Source organism: Neodiprion fabricii, chromosome 1 (genome assembly GCF_021155785.1).
Source record: "Neodiprion fabricii isolate iyNeoFabr1 chromosome 1, iyNeoFabr1.1, whole genome shotgun sequence".
Lineage (NCBI taxonomy): Eukaryota > Metazoa > Arthropoda > Insecta > Hymenoptera > Diprionidae > Neodiprion > Neodiprion fabricii.
The window spans coordinates 11,081,684-11,098,805 of record NC_060239.1 but is presented as its reverse complement, the minus strand read 5'-3'; the positions used below and the strand labels follow the sequence as shown (position 1 = coordinate 11,098,805).

General features: G+C 37.8%; 2 protein-coding genes and 1 long non-coding RNA gene across 5 annotated transcripts in view; 1 reads left to right on the top strand and 2 right to left on the bottom strand.

Moving 5' to 3' along the window:
* Nucleotides 1-4,024, bottom strand: part of LOC124185845 (microtubule-associated protein tau) — a 58,870-nt gene extending 54,846 nt beyond the window's left edge. Inside the window, exon 1 of one of the 2 annotated variants that reach the window (XM_046577053.1) lies at nucleotides 3,697-4,024. In XM_046577053.1, coding sequence (XP_046433009.1) covers nucleotides 3,697-3,789 — 93 coding nt within the window. In that variant the 5' untranslated portion in view covers nucleotides 3,790-4,024. The remainder of the gene's footprint in view (nucleotides 1-3,696) is intronic. The other variant, XM_046577207.1, reaches the window with a different exon arrangement.
* A 1,229-nt stretch (nucleotides 4,025-5,253) lies between these two features.
* Nucleotides 5,254-7,794, top strand: LOC124187914. Its single transcript, XR_006872198.1, has 2 exons — nucleotides 5,254-5,585; nucleotides 7,763-7,794. It is a non-coding gene; the product is annotated as an uncharacterized LOC124187914 (long non-coding RNA).
* On the bottom strand, nucleotides 6,971-13,104 carry LOC124187829 (myosin light chain 1). 2 transcript variants are annotated; one of them, XM_046580024.1, is made up of 6 exons: nucleotides 12,980-13,104; nucleotides 12,584-12,611; nucleotides 10,510-10,818; nucleotides 9,270-9,356; nucleotides 8,356-8,410; nucleotides 6,971-7,405 (listed from the first exon to the last, which is right to left on the bottom strand). In XM_046580024.1, the coding sequence occupies exons 1-5, from the start codon at nucleotides 12,980-12,982 to the stop codon at nucleotides 8,385-8,387; spliced, it is 453 nt and encodes a 150-aa protein (XP_046435980.1). In that variant the 5' UTR covers nucleotides 12,983-13,104; the 3' UTR covers nucleotides 6,971-7,405; nucleotides 8,356-8,384. The 2 variants fall into 2 exon arrangements, with proteins under 2 accessions (XP_046435980.1, XP_046435976.1); XM_046580020.1 differs by lacking the exon at nucleotides 8,356-8,410.
* Nucleotides 13,105-17,122: the final 4,018 nt, after the last annotated feature.

The following is a 17,122-nucleotide window of genomic DNA, read 5'->3' as shown; positions in this document are numbered from 1 at the left end:
GAGAATTTTGAAAACCGGTATTATTTACTCCGCACATGAACAGAAACGAATCAGTTTAGTTCAGATAATGTTATAACCGATAAAAAGATCGAGTAATAGCTTCTCCTAGAATTTACCATTCGTCGAGCAGAAATACATAATCCACAATTTCACGATTCAACACGTATAATTACAGACATTCGGAGCAGCTGTATCTCGTAGTTGAGTTTGTCACAGAAAATTTGATGTAAAAATCGGAGTGAGATTTTTTCATGAGAAATAAATATGTAAAAAAAATATTTTAGTATAATCAACGTTGACTTAGATTTTCATAGCTATATTCACACAGTCTTCGTTGTTTACGACACGGAAATTCATCACGAAATAGATATAAAATGAAATGCAATGTTCCGCGGAAGTTATAATTCCTTCTTAAATAGGTATTGACTAAATTCAACCGATCTGTACACACTATACATAACATATATATATATACATATATATGTAAGCCTAGGAAGTTATTTATATTTTCTGATTAACCTTACAATGAAACGTGACTGGCATATCTGTTAACCTAAATTATATCGTTCATTGTTAACTTCCTACGAGATTGCTCAACGCATATTCTGCATTTTCTCCCTCTACTTTTTCTGCCTTTTTCTCTTTCGCTACTGAGTTTCATATTAATATACCTATACGACTGCAGAATACATCTAAAAGCACTTATCGCGTGAGAAAGTAAATTTGAAAAGAAAAAAGAAGAATAGTAAAAATGATTAAAAACCCTCCAATGACTTCGTGTTAGTCAGCGATTCATTTCTTCGTTCTGCGGCCTAATTATGTTAGGGATAGAATAATACAATACCTAGCTGGAAAATTATTTTCTTCCTTCAATTTTAACCAGACTTTTTGAAATTTCCAATTCTATTTCAGTCCACCGAATTTTCCAATAGTCATTCCATCGATGAATGTAACATTGAAATAGCATTGTCTTGGAAAATTACAAAGTCTATGTTCCTCGACGGAGAATATCGTTATAAGATCCTTGGATAGCTTGAGCGAAAATCGACGATACAAATAAAATGTAATATTCTGTATCGTAAGTATAAATTTTCTAGAACAACGGTGAATTTGCATCACCTCACGGTCTTTTTATAGTTTTAAATTGACCCCTACGTAGAATGCACACACGGAGGCCCCGTGGTTGGAGGAATGAGATGATTTGGTAATTGCGACAATTGGGTCCGTGGCTCATTGAATCGGACAGGACATAAATCGGGACAAAATACCTGCCGGAATTTCCGACGGTTACAGAATCGTGGCCAAAAGTATGAAGTCTTTTTGTACACGCGGAAAAGCGAAACTTTGAAATCATAAAAAAAAAAAATCGCGATGTTTTCAAGTGACCAGTATATTTATACAGCTTGTTGTCTACGAGTTTTTTTTTTCTCCTCTGGACTCGTTTTTCACGCGGAATTATTGAACACTTATCGGATTTTTAGAAAGCTTCGAAAATGTTTATCGCGTATGTTCGTCACGTGCTGAACATATTACGCAAGGTACAAGCTGGCTGTATGACGTCATTGATTATAAAATACACCGTGTATCAATTTCATTGCTGTACAGATAAGACATCGGTGCTCGATTCGTTTTGGTCGATAATATCGATGAAGTGCAACGGTGATATTGACTCAGTTTTTTCTAAATTTTAAATAAAAAGACATACGTTTTTTCTTTACGTATATTAAACAAACGATTTATACAATTAGGATTGTAACCGTCGGCCTCGTAATTCGTTAACAACGATTGCCAGTCGTTAAGTATGTTCAAAATTGCAGTCGCCATATAATGTTCCAATAAATTCAAACATCTCGAATCCATAATTGGAGGCCTCTACAAATTTGTACATCTCGTAAATGTGTTGTGTTTTAGGTAGGTAATTATCCGTTTAATTCCTCGTAACCCAGGGCCGTTTTCATCAGGGTTTTCCACATGCATCGAAGCCTTAATAGACAAACTTAATTCCCTGCAATACCATGAAAGGTGAGGTCGAAGTATAAGTAATTAATAGAATAACGCCCACGGCGTGTATCGTTATGATGTTAGGTCATTCCAATCTACCGAACTATGTACCCCAATCATCGCAATTACTTTTTACAACATTTTTCTTGCTCTACACCATCGACATGTCGGTCAGTCGTTGCTGATTAATTTACCGTTCCATTGTATATAAAACGGGAGAAAATTAACGACGAAATATTATCATTTCACTTCAATTCGCGAACAATTTTTGCTAAACGTTGAATAGCCTTGGCTCGAAATAACTCGAGGAAGTATTTTCAAATCGATTTGAATTACGAAGTTCTGTCTCATAGTTTTCAAATAGTTTCACATGCCGTTGAAATTAGAGCAGATCAAGGCATGAACTTTGCCCTACACGGATTAATAATTAACACTGAAGAATTCGCAAACCGAATTCAGTTTTATACTGATTTGAGTAAAAATGATTTTCATACCAACGATGCTCAGGCATTATTTCATTGGTATTCTTGGATTTGACAATTCGAACGAAGGAGAATAAATAAATTATTTTATACAACGGGCTGGTGAAACGACTTGGTTAGAGTTGAGAAAGGGAACAACACGACCGGACATTCTTGTTTTCCCATCGTTCCGAACTCCGTTATCTCGAATTATGCAACCTAGGTGAGCTCCGTCACCTCTGAGACTCTTATCTTTCCCACCAACAAACCTGACGGTCTTTTTACGCCACGTATCGCTAGCGTATAGCTAATCATAGATATTTACTTCCTACGCACATTCGTGTGAAAAGGAAACAGTCGAAACGGGGACTATTTTACTTTCAAAGATCCCCAGAGGCTGGTGTAAGTTAGTGTCAATAAACGAATAAATCGGTGATATTGAAGACGATTTACGTTTGCTCAGACTATTCTTAATTTGTTTGTCCGTAGGAGTTGATAATAGTTAATGGAAAACGAGTTTAAACGCAACGAAATACGCTTACTTGATTCTGACGAATGGTTTTAACTTTTATTCTCTAGCAAAAATCGAAGTTGATTTGCGTTTGTTCCTTCGGATGAAAGCTTTCGCATCGTTATACTCAACTTTGGAACGTTTCGTCTATTATACATGCATATGCGTCAATTTATCAACGAAACGTAATACTCAAAGTGAAATCAGTCCGATTCCCATCCAAGAATTAGAATTACCTACAAGTTTGCTAATCCTATTGGACTCAATCCAATAACAAGGAAAGTTAGCCGTAGCGTGAACAACTACGCGAATAGATAATAAACGCTTTTACTCCTAGATGGGCGCATATTTTCTCCACCTTCTTTTTTTAAATCAACTATCCACTCCGTGGGATGGAAGAAAGTTTCGAAAAGATGTACCAACAAATCGAAGTGTAAATACATTACTATACACGTTTAGCACGCGGTGTGTGTGTCAAATAATGGAATAAATTTCTTGACAAAAGTCAAATAATTGGATTACAACAAGCCAGACAATCGCGCGAGTGTGTTTACCAGATTTTGAGAAAGCGAACCAACGAATTATCATTCTAATATCAGCCTAACTTTTGATACGAATTTTGAAAAGCTCGATACCAAACGAAGCTCGATTCATCGATGGTAAAATACTTCGGACTTTTAATAACTCGGAAAAATAATTGACAGCAATGTTTTTCAGACAAACCTGCATGCGGGGGTCCCGAAGAGGCGGGTGGTGGAACGCGTTGGGTGACAGCAGCATCCCCGTTGTTGAATTCGGTGGATTTAAGCTGCACATCCGCCATCCTTCACCGGAAATCCGACTAACGAGTATCGGACACGAGTTTTAAATTAAAGCCACTTCGGGGTCACTTGTCACTGATTTAAATCGCAATCTGCAGAACCCGGCACCACAACTTCGGACGTAAACACGGATCGCGAATATCCGGCAGAGGAGCCAAAACGACACCGAAGACGCGGAAGACACAACGCGTTTAAATTGACTGCTCCCTGCCGCCGGGTCGCACTCTACTAACAATAAGTACTCGGCTTATGGGCCGAACACTTCCGAACTTACCCGAGTCTCGAAACGATGGATACGCGTGGCGATGACGCAAGGATACCTGTGTGCGTACCTGAGGAACGGACGCGACCTCTCGCTATTGCGTAAAATGCGTGGGAGGATGAAAATTTCCCCTCCTTCCAACAAGCCTTAGTCTAGTCGGAATGTTCATTTGAGATTGAATTTTTTTTTTACGCCACCATTGTCTTTTTCTAATCGTGGTGAAGGCATCGGTGAACTGGTTCTAAAATTTCTATCAGATTCTGCGGTAGGTTCGGCCGCCATCTTGAATTTATGGGAGAATTTTTTTTTTTTTTTTATTATCCAATAAATTGCCCATTTTCAACTCTTGATTGAAAATGATCGTAACTAAATATGGGGAATTAATTTTAATCCTCTGCTACTTTGGTCCTTATAATTTTTTGACGCTGTCCATATTTTATGAGTTAAATCACAAATTCAATATGGCGGCCGAAGATACTTCAGAATGTGGTCTGTATACCAAGAGAAAATAGTGGTGTCGAAAAATCAGAACTTCAGGTGTTCATTTTTGTACATTGCGACTGGGCTACATGGAGAAGGAAAATTTACTTGACAAAACGAGTGATCTTTTTCACTTCCAATTCGTTTGAACGAAATAACCCATCGATTCAAGCAACTACGTATGAGTTGGGACAACAGTCTCTGTACATCAATTCAAATTTTACATATTTTCGAGTGATGTGTATTTCGAGGAAATGAGTGTTTTCTTTCATGGGATTGAGCTACCATTGTTCGAATCGAGAAGTTAAAAATTGCAATAATAATCGCTCATTGGCAGATATACTTGTGTGATGGCCAAATCATGTATTTAGTATCATGCGATGTCCATCACTTAAAGTCAATAATTATTTGAACAGAAGAAATGCAAACTCTGCGGAAACATTCATTCATCTGGTGGACAAGATTTTAACTTTAATAAAAAAAAAATCCTTCTCCAATATAAAGCTCTGTTTCAGTCAAATAACAGATGAGTAGAATTGAATACACATTTCATTGTTTGCGGGCAAAGATGTGTGGTTAAGGATCATAAATAAGGTCTTGACGCCAAGTTTGAAATCTGGCGATTAAATACATGACACACATTCCTAACAAGCTATACTATCTGATTTGGCGAAACGAATATTACTTCACTGAAACAAATTTTGACTGGTTCGATAGTCTTCCCATTCTTTGATGTGCATGTTTCGTGTTCTTCAACCGAAACGATAATTCATTCGAAGTGGTACCAATTTTGGCCGCTAGACGGCAACCTCTCTGAATTGAAAAGTAACTTCAAAGATGGTTATACCCGAGCTCCTCGGCTCCAACAAGTCAGTTTGGTACAGTACTGCTAAGTACGAACAGCGTGGTGTCGGTGGATATAGTTACTTCTAAACGATTTTCTGTTGATGACATCACTCTTATTTAAAGTCAGACAATAACAATAGTTTATCGTGTGCACTAAATCATTGAAATGCACTTATAAATTGGATAAACTCCGTATACTTGAGGTAAGATTTTAATAATTTCGATAAACCAACTTAATGAATTCCACGAACTCTGCGTGAATAACCATTTCAATTTTTCAAATTCTCCCCTATCTCTAATCGAAAATAGATAAAACTTGTTACGAAGCAATTTGCTTCTCGGGACCTATACAAAGAAATCGCTTAGTTAATTCAATTAATATTTCATGGATTCACCAACTTTTTTCAGCCGTATTTCAAATATGTTTCCAATACCTTCACTCAACGAAGTCTCCGACTGTCTTCTTTATTGATGCTAAAAAAACTTTCCGTATTATTTATTTGTTTTTCGGGACAATACATGAAGTTTCGCAAACAACCAAAAGTTAATACTTTTATCGTTATTTTGAGTTTTGAAATTTAAAGAATAACAAAAAATATTGTACAATTGTCCAAGCTACGACACCTTTTCCAGGGTAACAAATTCTCGAAAGACCGGCACTTCTCACGCTATTACGACATTGTCCGTTATTCGAAACTAAAAACAAATTGTTTTCAGGCTAATTAACACACTAGTAGTTGTACCGTTAGAACTAAAAAGTGTAACGTCAATACGGTGCTTTCTTCTTTTAGTACGCGTAATTTTATCGAATTCTAGCGCGCTCTTAATTTATATCTCAGAAAATATTTCGTACTTTCAAAACGTTATAATAATAGGCTTATCAAATATTGTGGGTTAAAAGTTTGCAAGACTTGTATGTTTCTTTTAACATTAGGCGAATTTAAACGGGATCTGTAGATTACCAGTCAAATTAAAATGCAAAATTATATTTCCCGAAAGTAAAAACGATATTTCTTTTCCCTGCTCTGCTTTTTCAGAAGTGTGTAGCACAATGCGCATCCGAAAATTGCTTAGTCTTGATTTTTCGAATGCTCGAGAGTTCAAATTGCAGCTACCTTACCTGAACACATTTGGGGAAAAATAAAAAAACACTCAGACTTTCACAGAACAAAAAGCATTAACTTCCGCTGAATACTTTTCAGAGTAGACAAAATAATTCCGACTCTCCAAACTTGTAATTTAGCAATCTCGTTGTCGGCATGTTTCAAAAGTAGTACAGCTTGTTGAAAATGCAGTAAAAATCTACGTAGCTAATGTATTAACTAAATATAATAAATAATTAAAATGACAGTTATTTCTTTCTGTTGATGTGGATGTATAAAGAATACAGGTACAATGGTGTGTCGAACCAAATTAAATAACGATTCTTATTTGTAACAGGTATTGTCTTGGCGTTTGCATTTATTATTTCTTCGTAGTGGACATTATAAATATTATTATTATTATTATCATTATTATTATTATTATTATTATTATTATTATTATTATTATTACTATTTACCGTTAATTTAAAATAATGCAATATATATATTCATAATTGTCTTGTATTTTGTGCGATGTCGTTGACAATATCTAACAAGAATTATTGTTACAATAAATTATATTATAAATGATGAAATTGTTGATGATGACATTTAACGATCCGTGTTCTCAAAGATCGGGTGAAATTTAATCACCTTGACGAATCTTGGGGTTTTTGTCCTTCGCTAATTTGTTCGTCTTTAAAATATAATTACTATGCGCGTGTAAAATATTATATAAAATTGCTGTAATTTCGTTGTGTGATATCATTCGTTTTAATTCAATTTTTAACCATATTCTTCCTCCTTTTATGTTTTGTTTTCGTTTAAATTTTGTATTTCTCTTTTACCACGTCAATTTGCGATGGATTTGACGACGTTCGGTCTTTATTGGTCGGGGGTGTTGTCGACAGCTGCTCTGTCACACATTCTACGAAGGAACGCTGCAATTGCGAAAGAAAACTGTATCAAAAACGTCGAAAATAAGTATGAAAATTACAATCACATTTAATAGCAGAGTTATAACATTATGCGATTCTTATCATTATATTCATTGAAGCTGAAACATCGTTATATTTGACTGTAGCGTGCAGTTAATTTAAATTTAGCTGAAGACAAAAAAAAAAAAAATGTATTTGATTACCCAACAATTTCAGGCTATAATTGAGATCGGTTTATACTCTTGCGTAACGCTGAATAATAAAAAAATTTATCGCGTATCCACGTATAGATGCTATGCTTGAATTGAAATATACTCAATCTATACATATATTAAATTCTGATATATTTTCGTTTCACAGCGATGCCAAGAAAAGCGTATACGTAAGCAGGAAGAGACGAAGTGAAAAAATAAAGATACATTGGAGCTGATTCAAATGTAACAAACTCCAATTTGACGCAAAACATTTTCACGCAAGTAAAGCTACACAGCTAAGTATTGACATGTCTGATTATTGCAAACAAATATAGTAAACAGTAGCCGAATCGGCAGCGTTGTAACATAGAATAGATAATGCACGTTCGCAAATTTTCAAGGACCAAATTTTAGTTTCAGACATTGCTAAGCGAATAAAAATACAATTACACATTACTTAGTTAAAAGAATATAAAATATACGTATTAAAAATAAAATAAGCATTGTAAATATTACGATGAAACAAACGACAGAATTGTTATTCACTGTACTGCGAGAATCTTCCAGGCGACGGACTCTGGTGATATTAGCTATATACATATATACATACATACATATATATATATATATAGACAGAGAGAGAGAGAGAGAGAGAGAGAGAATGGAAAATGCGTACATGTAAAGCTGTGTAAGAAGTAATACAAAAAAGGAAGACGTGTAACATAAAAATGTGAGGAAATCAGGACGGGGTTTACTCACGATTTATGGTTGGTGGTGGCTCCTTGATTTTAAACCATCAGCTTCTTCAGGAATGCTGAAAAATAACCACGAAGGGGAACATGAAACACAGGGATACCTACAGGATCTAATCAGGGTCGTTACATACTCGTCATTCTCATTATTGCAGCGAAGAATGCATTTTTTATCACAGTCGAAAAATATAGTTCTAGGTAGAAAATGAAAATTAATTTTGTAGCTGTTACCAGAAACTCTATTATCCGTTACTATTTTTTCTCATTACGATCATTGTTGCTGTATTATCTTGCGACTGTTGCGAAAATTTAATGCTTGTGCAACAATAAATTGACGTTAAAGCATTATTTAATTGAAAAAGTAGAGTAAACCGAAGAAACTGATTTTGCGTTGCAATAACCAAAAAAGGATCAACGATAGCGCAAAATGGTTACGCGGACCTCGTTTTTCGTAATTCCAACAATATTCAAACAGTTTTTGCAACGATACCTGTTTTACCGAATTTTTCTAGTTACCATGAAAAATGAAATTTTTCTGTGTGTACGTTATTCCTCGTCAAATTCGTAAAGGGTCGTTTTAGGGGGGATACGGGGGTGTAAAAGAAAAAGCAAGTATTTACTCTCGCAAACATATCAGTTATCATCCAAACCGGATAATCCATTTTCAACTGTGTATAATACGTCTAATTTACTCTAATCGGCGTACAAAATAGATTATTTTTTTCATCAAACTTTTACTTCAAAAGTCTATCGCTGATATTTGTCATTTACAATCGGGGCGGTGGGTAATTGCTGTTCACGTGCTGGTGTTCTACGGTTCAATTCAAAGGTAGAGTAGGGTCTTTCAAAAATGTTGGATTCATTTTACTAAATTGTGAAACACGTAAGGGGGTGTGGTGCTGTTCTTTCGAGATAACTTACGGGCGTAAGGGATGAAACCATCCTCATCTTCGGGGTCCATGCAGTCCCTGAGTACTTCCTCGGTTTCGGCATCGTTGAGACGTTCACCTGTGTTCGTAAATATATTTTGATAAATGACTTGATTTTCCCGGTAATTTGAAACGCAATAAAACTGTCGTCGAATTAAATTTTTAGTCGTGAGTACTTCAGTTTTTAACCATCTTCAATACTTATGTATAAACTAGACGAAATATGTAAACTAGAAAATCTAGTACGTGCTACTATCCTTGTTCATTATCGTAACTTTCACTATATATTGTCAAGCAACGATGTCGAGGCCTAATTTAACTGAACAAATATGTATAGTAAACTAAGTAATCACATTTAACGTTGCAATAACGCGAGAAATGTAGTGCTGCCTTGTTATAATTATATTGGGGCGGGGTTGAAGTTCCGAATTTGAAAAGATCCGAAAGTGCCTAATTCCAAATTATTTGGTGGCGAAACTTGAGGCAAAGAAATGCAAACTTTGAAGAAACAACAAAGTTTCGAATGGTCGGAAACCCGACGGCTCAAAGTTCCGAAGTGTCAGATTCCGAAAATTCAACTTACGGCAGATGAAAGTTTCGAAAAGTAAAGCTCCGATAGCGAAGATTTCGGAAAAACAAAGTTTCAAAACAAAGAGTAACATTCCGAAAATTTACTCAACGAGCAGGTGAAAGAAATCAGGAAGACCGTAAATGAAAATGACCAGGATTCCGAATGTAAAAATATCGAAGATCCAAAACAAAGAGAGATTAAATTGGTGAAATTTTACCAAGCCGGAAATTCACTTGACTGAAAATCTTCGATCATTCGGAATTTCGGTATTTCAGATTGTTAAATTTTCTCATTTTCGCACTTTCGGAACTTTAACTTGTCGGAGTTATACTCTTTCGGCATTTCTGCTCTTTCAGAACTTTGCACTTTCGGAATTTCGAGCGTCGGATTTCGAACCATTCGAAACGTTGATGTTTCGTAAAAGCTTGATTTCTTTAGTTCATGTTTCTTCCCCAATAAATTCGGAATTTGGTGCTATCAGAACTTTTCAAATTTGGGATTTCCAACCCTCTCGATCACATTACACGGTTATTTGCACGAAATTTTCTTTCAATTGCAACAATATTGAAACTGTTATTTTAACGATACTCATTTCAATACGATTTTCTAGTTACTACAAAAATGAAGTTTTCATCAGTGCGTGAAAAATCTATGAACGCACCAAGGGTGAGGAGTATGTGGGAAAGCTCAGCGGCAAGCATGGTGCCGTTCTCAGCTTTGTCGTAGAGCTTGAGACACTCAAGGAAGTCCTCGTAGCAGCCCTGGTCCTTGTCCTTCTTGACCTGGCTGAAGATGGGCAGGAATTCGTCGAGCTTGAACAGCTTCTCTCCCTTCTTCTTGGTTCCTCCCATCTTCTCGATCGTTGCATTCGTCGGGTTGAGGTTCAGGGCACGGAGAACATTTCCCAGATCGACAGCGTCGATGGTATTTTCACCGGTGAAATCATAGATGGAGAATGCGAATTCCGCCCCTGAAATTATCCCACATTTTATTCAACCCTAAATGTTTATTATTGTCGCGTCTTTTTTTCATACGCCCATATTCAAGATCGTTGCGGCTTATTTGAAACATTCACTTGCCATAAATTGAAAAAAAAAAAGAAAAGAAAACCGAAATATTTATAATTTTTAATAATTATAAGTCGGTAATGTTTTCTCACACGGACAATATTTGTGTAACGAATTGCTAGAGTAGACTTTTTCTGTTTACAACTTTTTCATCGTGCTGTTTTTGACGAAAGTTTCTCAAGTTTCTTCCTTTTTTGTTTGTCTCAGCTAAATGTATGAATTTTCTATTTCAAGTGTGCAAAATGTCGATGTTAGATGCACAAATGCAGATTCACCGTAATGACGGATTTATTAAAAAAATTCCTCTACCGTTAGAAAACTATCGAAGATCTATCTCAGGACGTCTATAAAAGTTCATCTCGTAATCCAAAATCACCGCGACGCGGATCGTTTCATACAGATTCGTCTATCCGACAGGCCTGAGATTTTGAGAAAACGATAAAAATACATATTTTGTCTTATAACCGAGGGTCAGACACGCGAAACCTACGCATCGGACTATATTCACAAGTATTCAAAGCACCTCTGTAAAATTGTTATTTATAGAACTGAAACTGGGTGCCACGTAATATGGAACAGGCCCTGTGACCATTATCGCCCAAAACCGTTTCCAGCGTTTCCATAGCCGCTGCTCTTCCCCAAAAGTCTGCTTTCGTATACTCGGTTAATTATTTCGTTCCCGCATGCGCGTTTAATTCGGCGATAATTTTTAGGAAAAAAATATAGAAATCGAGGTCCAACGCTTGCGGAGAGCGTTCTATAAGTTACATTAATTCATTGGCAGAGCTCGTTCGAAAATATCGAATGCCTATGTTTAGACTCGAGTATCGGAACCTCGTGCGAACAGGAGCCTCCGCCTGGCTCAAGTTTCCCCCCGGCCATATAAGAACAGCACCCGAACTATTTTCGGCGGTCGTGTACACCACGCGCGTTCCCTAATTAGAACAGAATCCGGGCACCCCGATGTTCACCAATTATGTGTACCAACCATCTATTGCGTAATCTCTGTAGGTAGTGTATGAATTTTCAGCATTTTTCTCGCGATTAAATACATCAATTTGAAAATTTTAAACTAACCGAAATACCTATTACATTTGTAATATAACGTCGCGATTTTTATTTGCAATTTTGATATTATTATTATTATTATTATTATTATTTTTCCAATCTTCGTGATTACAACTATTTTTATTTCAATCACGTTACGAAGAACCAATTTTATCAATCATTCGTTTATTTTGTTTATTGTTTTTTATTTAATTTTTTTCCATTTCACTTTAGAACTTTTCAATCACTTGGTCGACTTTTTAGATTTTTTTTTCCGGGTTAGGTGACGTTTCGATTTTCGATCTCAGGTCGTTGTCAAATGATTTTTTACCTGTGTTATCGATGCAGGTTGGACATTATAATCGCTAAACTATTTTAATACGTTTTTTAATCACTGTATGACACGATTCCCGCTGGTGATAGAAAACACTTTCCAGAATAGAGGGAGCGAAATTTGATTGGACCGTCGTCACTTTTTTTTTCTCCTAACTTTGGTCTGATTTTACTCTTCCTTTTCTCTCTTTTTTTTTATGTCTTTCATATCATGTTTTGAAAAAAAGATCTAAGTGAAAGTGTGTGTATAATGTGTTTCGGTATGTACGTGCAGATGAATTTACTCACTTTCGACGTCCTTTGAGCTGAGATCAGCCTGTAAATAAAGAAAAAGTATTGGGTTTATAACCGAAGACCATTTTATGCGATTGCAATGAACTTATGATCAGTCATCTATTTTTTCCACAATTATCACCTCATGCAGAGTTCATTTCCGATGACAATGTACAACTTTGTTGTATCCGAAATTTTAATGCTCAAGTTAATTAATTTAATATTCGATATTCGGTATTATAGCGGGTAATTAAAATAAATTTGCATGCGGATGAGGATACGTCTTTCTTTGGACGATAAAACGTTCGTTTAATATTCGTGACGAAATTATTATTCATTCGGTATTCAAATGCGAACGTTGTTGTAAATCTGAGGCTTAAAACGGATCTCCTCATCAGAAATCCTACTCACCATTGCTGTTTGGTATGTGTGACGGCTCCTGGATGTTCCCTGAACGAAGTTTGAACCAGAAGTGGGACCAGGAGGCACCGTGCGGATTCATTTTATTAATACAGATGGCGCTCCGACGGACCGACATATGAGAATCGTAAAGATCTCGCCTCAAAAACGTCTCGGTATCTAACTTTGGCAACGTGGCATTCCGAAAAGAGTTTACCGACTCAGAGCCGAAACTGTGTTACGCGTTACGATAAATGGTTTTTAACTATTGTATTTTAGTGTCAGGGTTGCCAGATCCGTTCTCCTTCATGATTTTCAGCTCCCGGATTATCTCGACTCAAAATACTTGGAGCCCCCATCGACCACTCCCGTACTTCAAATGAATATTACCCCTGACGGAATTTTCCGACCATGGCGAACGACTGTGCGATTAGACACTTGTAAATTATCGGAAAAAAATGCAGACATCCATTTCAAGTCTCGCCTACAAGTTTTACACTCAAACGATTTCATAATTGTATTGTTGACCATTGTTCAAGTAATTGAATATTACTACGTAATTCAGTTTCGGAATGACTCACTCTAGTGATTCGCATATTGCACGGAAGATTACGCAAGAGTCGGGATGCCGTAAAATAAAATTTCAGTTGAAGTATCGGGGCCACTGTGATAAGAATTAAAAAAGGCAATTTTACCAGTAAAATTATAACGATTCTTCATATTTGCAATTAGTGAACAAAAATATGTACACTTCCACAGATTTTTTTCAAATATGATAGTAACTCGAGGTTCAGTTTTCTCAGTCGAATATGTATAACCCATGAGATTATACTAAAGGAGTTCTATTAATATTTGTATAGTCAGACTATCGCTATTCCATTTCAGACAGTCTGTATTATGTAATACAGTACAAAATGCGTGTATACGAGCGTACCGATGTATTGAAAAAATATAATAAGAATACCTGCGTGGTTCTATTGAAATGTTTTATTTATACACAACATCGTACAATACACACTTTACTCTACGTGTATCAGATCATCCGTGTACAATTTGTGCCACAAATCACGCACGACGAAAAGTTTCACCGCTGTTACAGAAGCCGGTGAAACTTTAAATTGAGAAAATTCGTACCTGTTTTTCAAAGTTATGCCGCGATCTTCGCGAGTTTCACAAAAGTAACTCAACGTTCAACGTGTGTGTGGGTTTGGTCATCAAAGTATTTAGCAAAAAATTACTAGACAAATAATTGTATTCTTTAACAGAAAAAGAAACATCCACGCACAAATGATTAAGGTTTAGGAGTCTTTACCCCGTTTAAATCTTGAGAAAAACTTCCTCAATTTTTGTCCAAATGATTTTTTCTTCTTTAATTTTCCCTCGGAGCGTGCACGTTTATCTTGGAACTCGTCCTCACCATTTTCAGCAACGGAAACCGACTCGATGACGGAGGCTTCCGTTGTCTTTCCTTGGAGCGTGTGCTCCATAGCTGACGTCCTGGATTCGGTTCCAATAATTGTAGTTCTGCTGGTAAAAACTCTGTGGATCGGAGGCGTGGCAACAGCTGTAATCAACCCAGCTGTGCACCAGTAAGGTTCTTCTTCCGTGCAATTGTCCAGAAGATCCCTAGGCTGGGTGAAATTTTCCTCAGGCGAAATTGGCTCTTCTTGAATGAAAACATGCCGACCGTGAGACAAAGAAGCCTCAAGCTTCTCGTTTTGAGAATCGGTCGCCTCGCCTATCTCCAAGGAGTGTTGATCAAGCTGCTCTTCCTGGTCTTCTAAATGAAAACCGGAATCTCTGTCGTACCCTGGTCCCTCGATTATTCGTATGAATTTTTCTTCCGATTCTTCCCACGTCGCTATGCCTTCCCTGTCTCCGTGAATAGGCGAACTTCCCTTAGCTCCGTCATTCTCTTCCAGCTCCTCGATCATCTTGTGCAAAAAGCTGGTTGATATTTTGACGGGGGTATCGTTTTGCGGTTTGGCGTTGCTCGTCGGTCCCACCTCGGCCTCCATTACTTTTGCATCCACGTCACCCTGACCGTCGCAAATGATCAATTGTGCAGTGTCCACGTCCCCGAATTCCAAGCTGTTTATATTACGCACGGCCCGTTTTACTTGTTTTTCAATGTTTGAACCGTCCGCTGGTAAAACGTAGGCCGAGTCACCGATCTGAATGTCTTGCAGACCCTTTACAATCTTGGCGACCTGCTCAGCGTGAACTGCCGAATGGCAACTCGAATCGTCTCGGACTCGTAGTTGCATTACTTGAACAACCGGACGTTCGGAATCTGCCGATGAAAAAGACGGCACTTGCCCTTCCTTTGGAACGGAGTCGACTGCACTGCCTCCATCCATCGATCGAGCGCTTTCACAGGCCTGCAGAGTGTCGGACGAACTTTTTTTCGCAGCCAAAACGTCCTTCCAAGGTTTACCTGGTGTCAGGTTTCAATATTTACCTCCTGATGGTTTGTCCTCATCGGTCATGTGACTCACCTTCTTTCCGGCTGTTGTCCAGAACACTCAATGCCCCGGTCACGACGTTGTCAATCATATTCTTGGCGAACGGTGCCACGGAATCTCTGTCGCCCCTCGATGGCGAAAGGTCGTCATTCGATCTCTGAGTCAATAGTTCCTCGTCTGCTGTCAGAGGGTGAGGAAAAGTTTTCATCTACACTGATTAGAACACTCGATACTTGCAAAAATACAGATACCTGTGAGTAATTGGTCCTTCAGTAATCCATGCCCCAAGTCTGATTTTGACATTTTCTTATTTGTTGTGTAACATGAGGCGTGGAATGTATTGGAAATGACGCGCACAGTCTCAGTTGACACTTGATTCGTCTTTTATTTTCCAACCTTTGAAATTGTCCTGAACCATTACTCCATGATATTTGTCGACTGATTTCACCCGCTCCAACTTCAAACCACTTGCACTTGACGTTTGAGATGTAGTTTTCACAACGTGACATGCATCCCCGTTACATCACTAATTCAAGTAATTATAATATGACAGAGAAACTTTCTTGAAGTTCCACCAAAAAGTGGATCCAACGTCTTCGCTAATGACGAAATATATCGTGTTTCAAATGTCCAGTGTAATGGTAAGCATTTACTCAGCTATTAAATCTCGCCTTACTTACCATGCTCGATCTTATATACATCGATGTTACTGCCCAAGGTTCGATGTCCAGTCACTGTGTGGCCGATTCATTCTTCGCGGTGTGTAAAATGGATGAAATGCAGAAAAGAGTCTCAGCTCTTGCACCAGGGATGTCTAAAACCGGAAGACAACAAGAAACTGGCATCCGAGAAATTCAGGCTGCAGAGAATGTGCAAGTCTTCTTAGAGGTCGAGGTGACTGAAAGTATTTATGCCGCAATATCCGGGGAAAAGGGCCATCCCGTACAGAATGGTGGAGTGGTCGAGGTCACCATTATCCGCCCGGAAAATGTCGAAGCCTCGAGCACTGACGAAGCGGCGTTTAAGAAGATGAGGAATTCCAGTCCCGAAAAGTTATTTCGAAGAGAAGTGACCAGTGCTAGTGAACGACGGTTTATTCCTCGTCTTGACAACCGACAAAACAAGAGTTTTACTGTAGAGAATCCGGTCGAAGGGCCGTCGATAAACATTGGAGAAATCGTTGGTGATCTACCTTCAAGGTTGAGGCTTAATCCGCGGGCAATTGAGTCTCGTACGTCTCTTATTCAAGTTCGTCACGGTGATCATTGCCATCGACCGACATCTGGCGCTGATATTTCGCGGCCAAAAATTGACGGTGGAACCGCAATCGCGAAAAACAATATGCAGAAAACATTGCCCTGTGTGAATTCTCTTGTTTATCATCATCGTCTCGATGAAGATACAGCCGTTGATACTCATCGCCGAAAATGCCCACTTGTAGAGATAAGCGCTGCACGGAAAATATTCGAGACTTACTCGATGGAAGATAAGCACAATGATTTTGACATTATTCAAAAGACGTTGACGCAGTGGGGTTTGGACGAGGAAAGAATTTCGGATATGCTCACCAACGAAACGTCAGGACTAACGAGGTGCGAACACTGTGGAATCGTCAGTCTTAAGCGGGGAAAAATCTCGGGATCAAGAAGCGTTGAACAATTTTCAGGCAGTACTGAGGAACATTCTTTGA

Coding starts and splice junctions, on each gene's coding strand:
- LOC124187829 (XM_046580020.1), bottom strand. Junction 10,819..12,583: donor CAGCTCAAAGGACGTCGAAA/GTGAGTAAATTC, acceptor GGATAATTTCAG/GGGCGGAATTCGCATTCTCC. Junction 9,357..10,509: donor CCACATACTCCTCACCCTTG/GTGCGTTCATAG, acceptor TTACGAACACAG/GTGAACGTCTCAACGATGCC.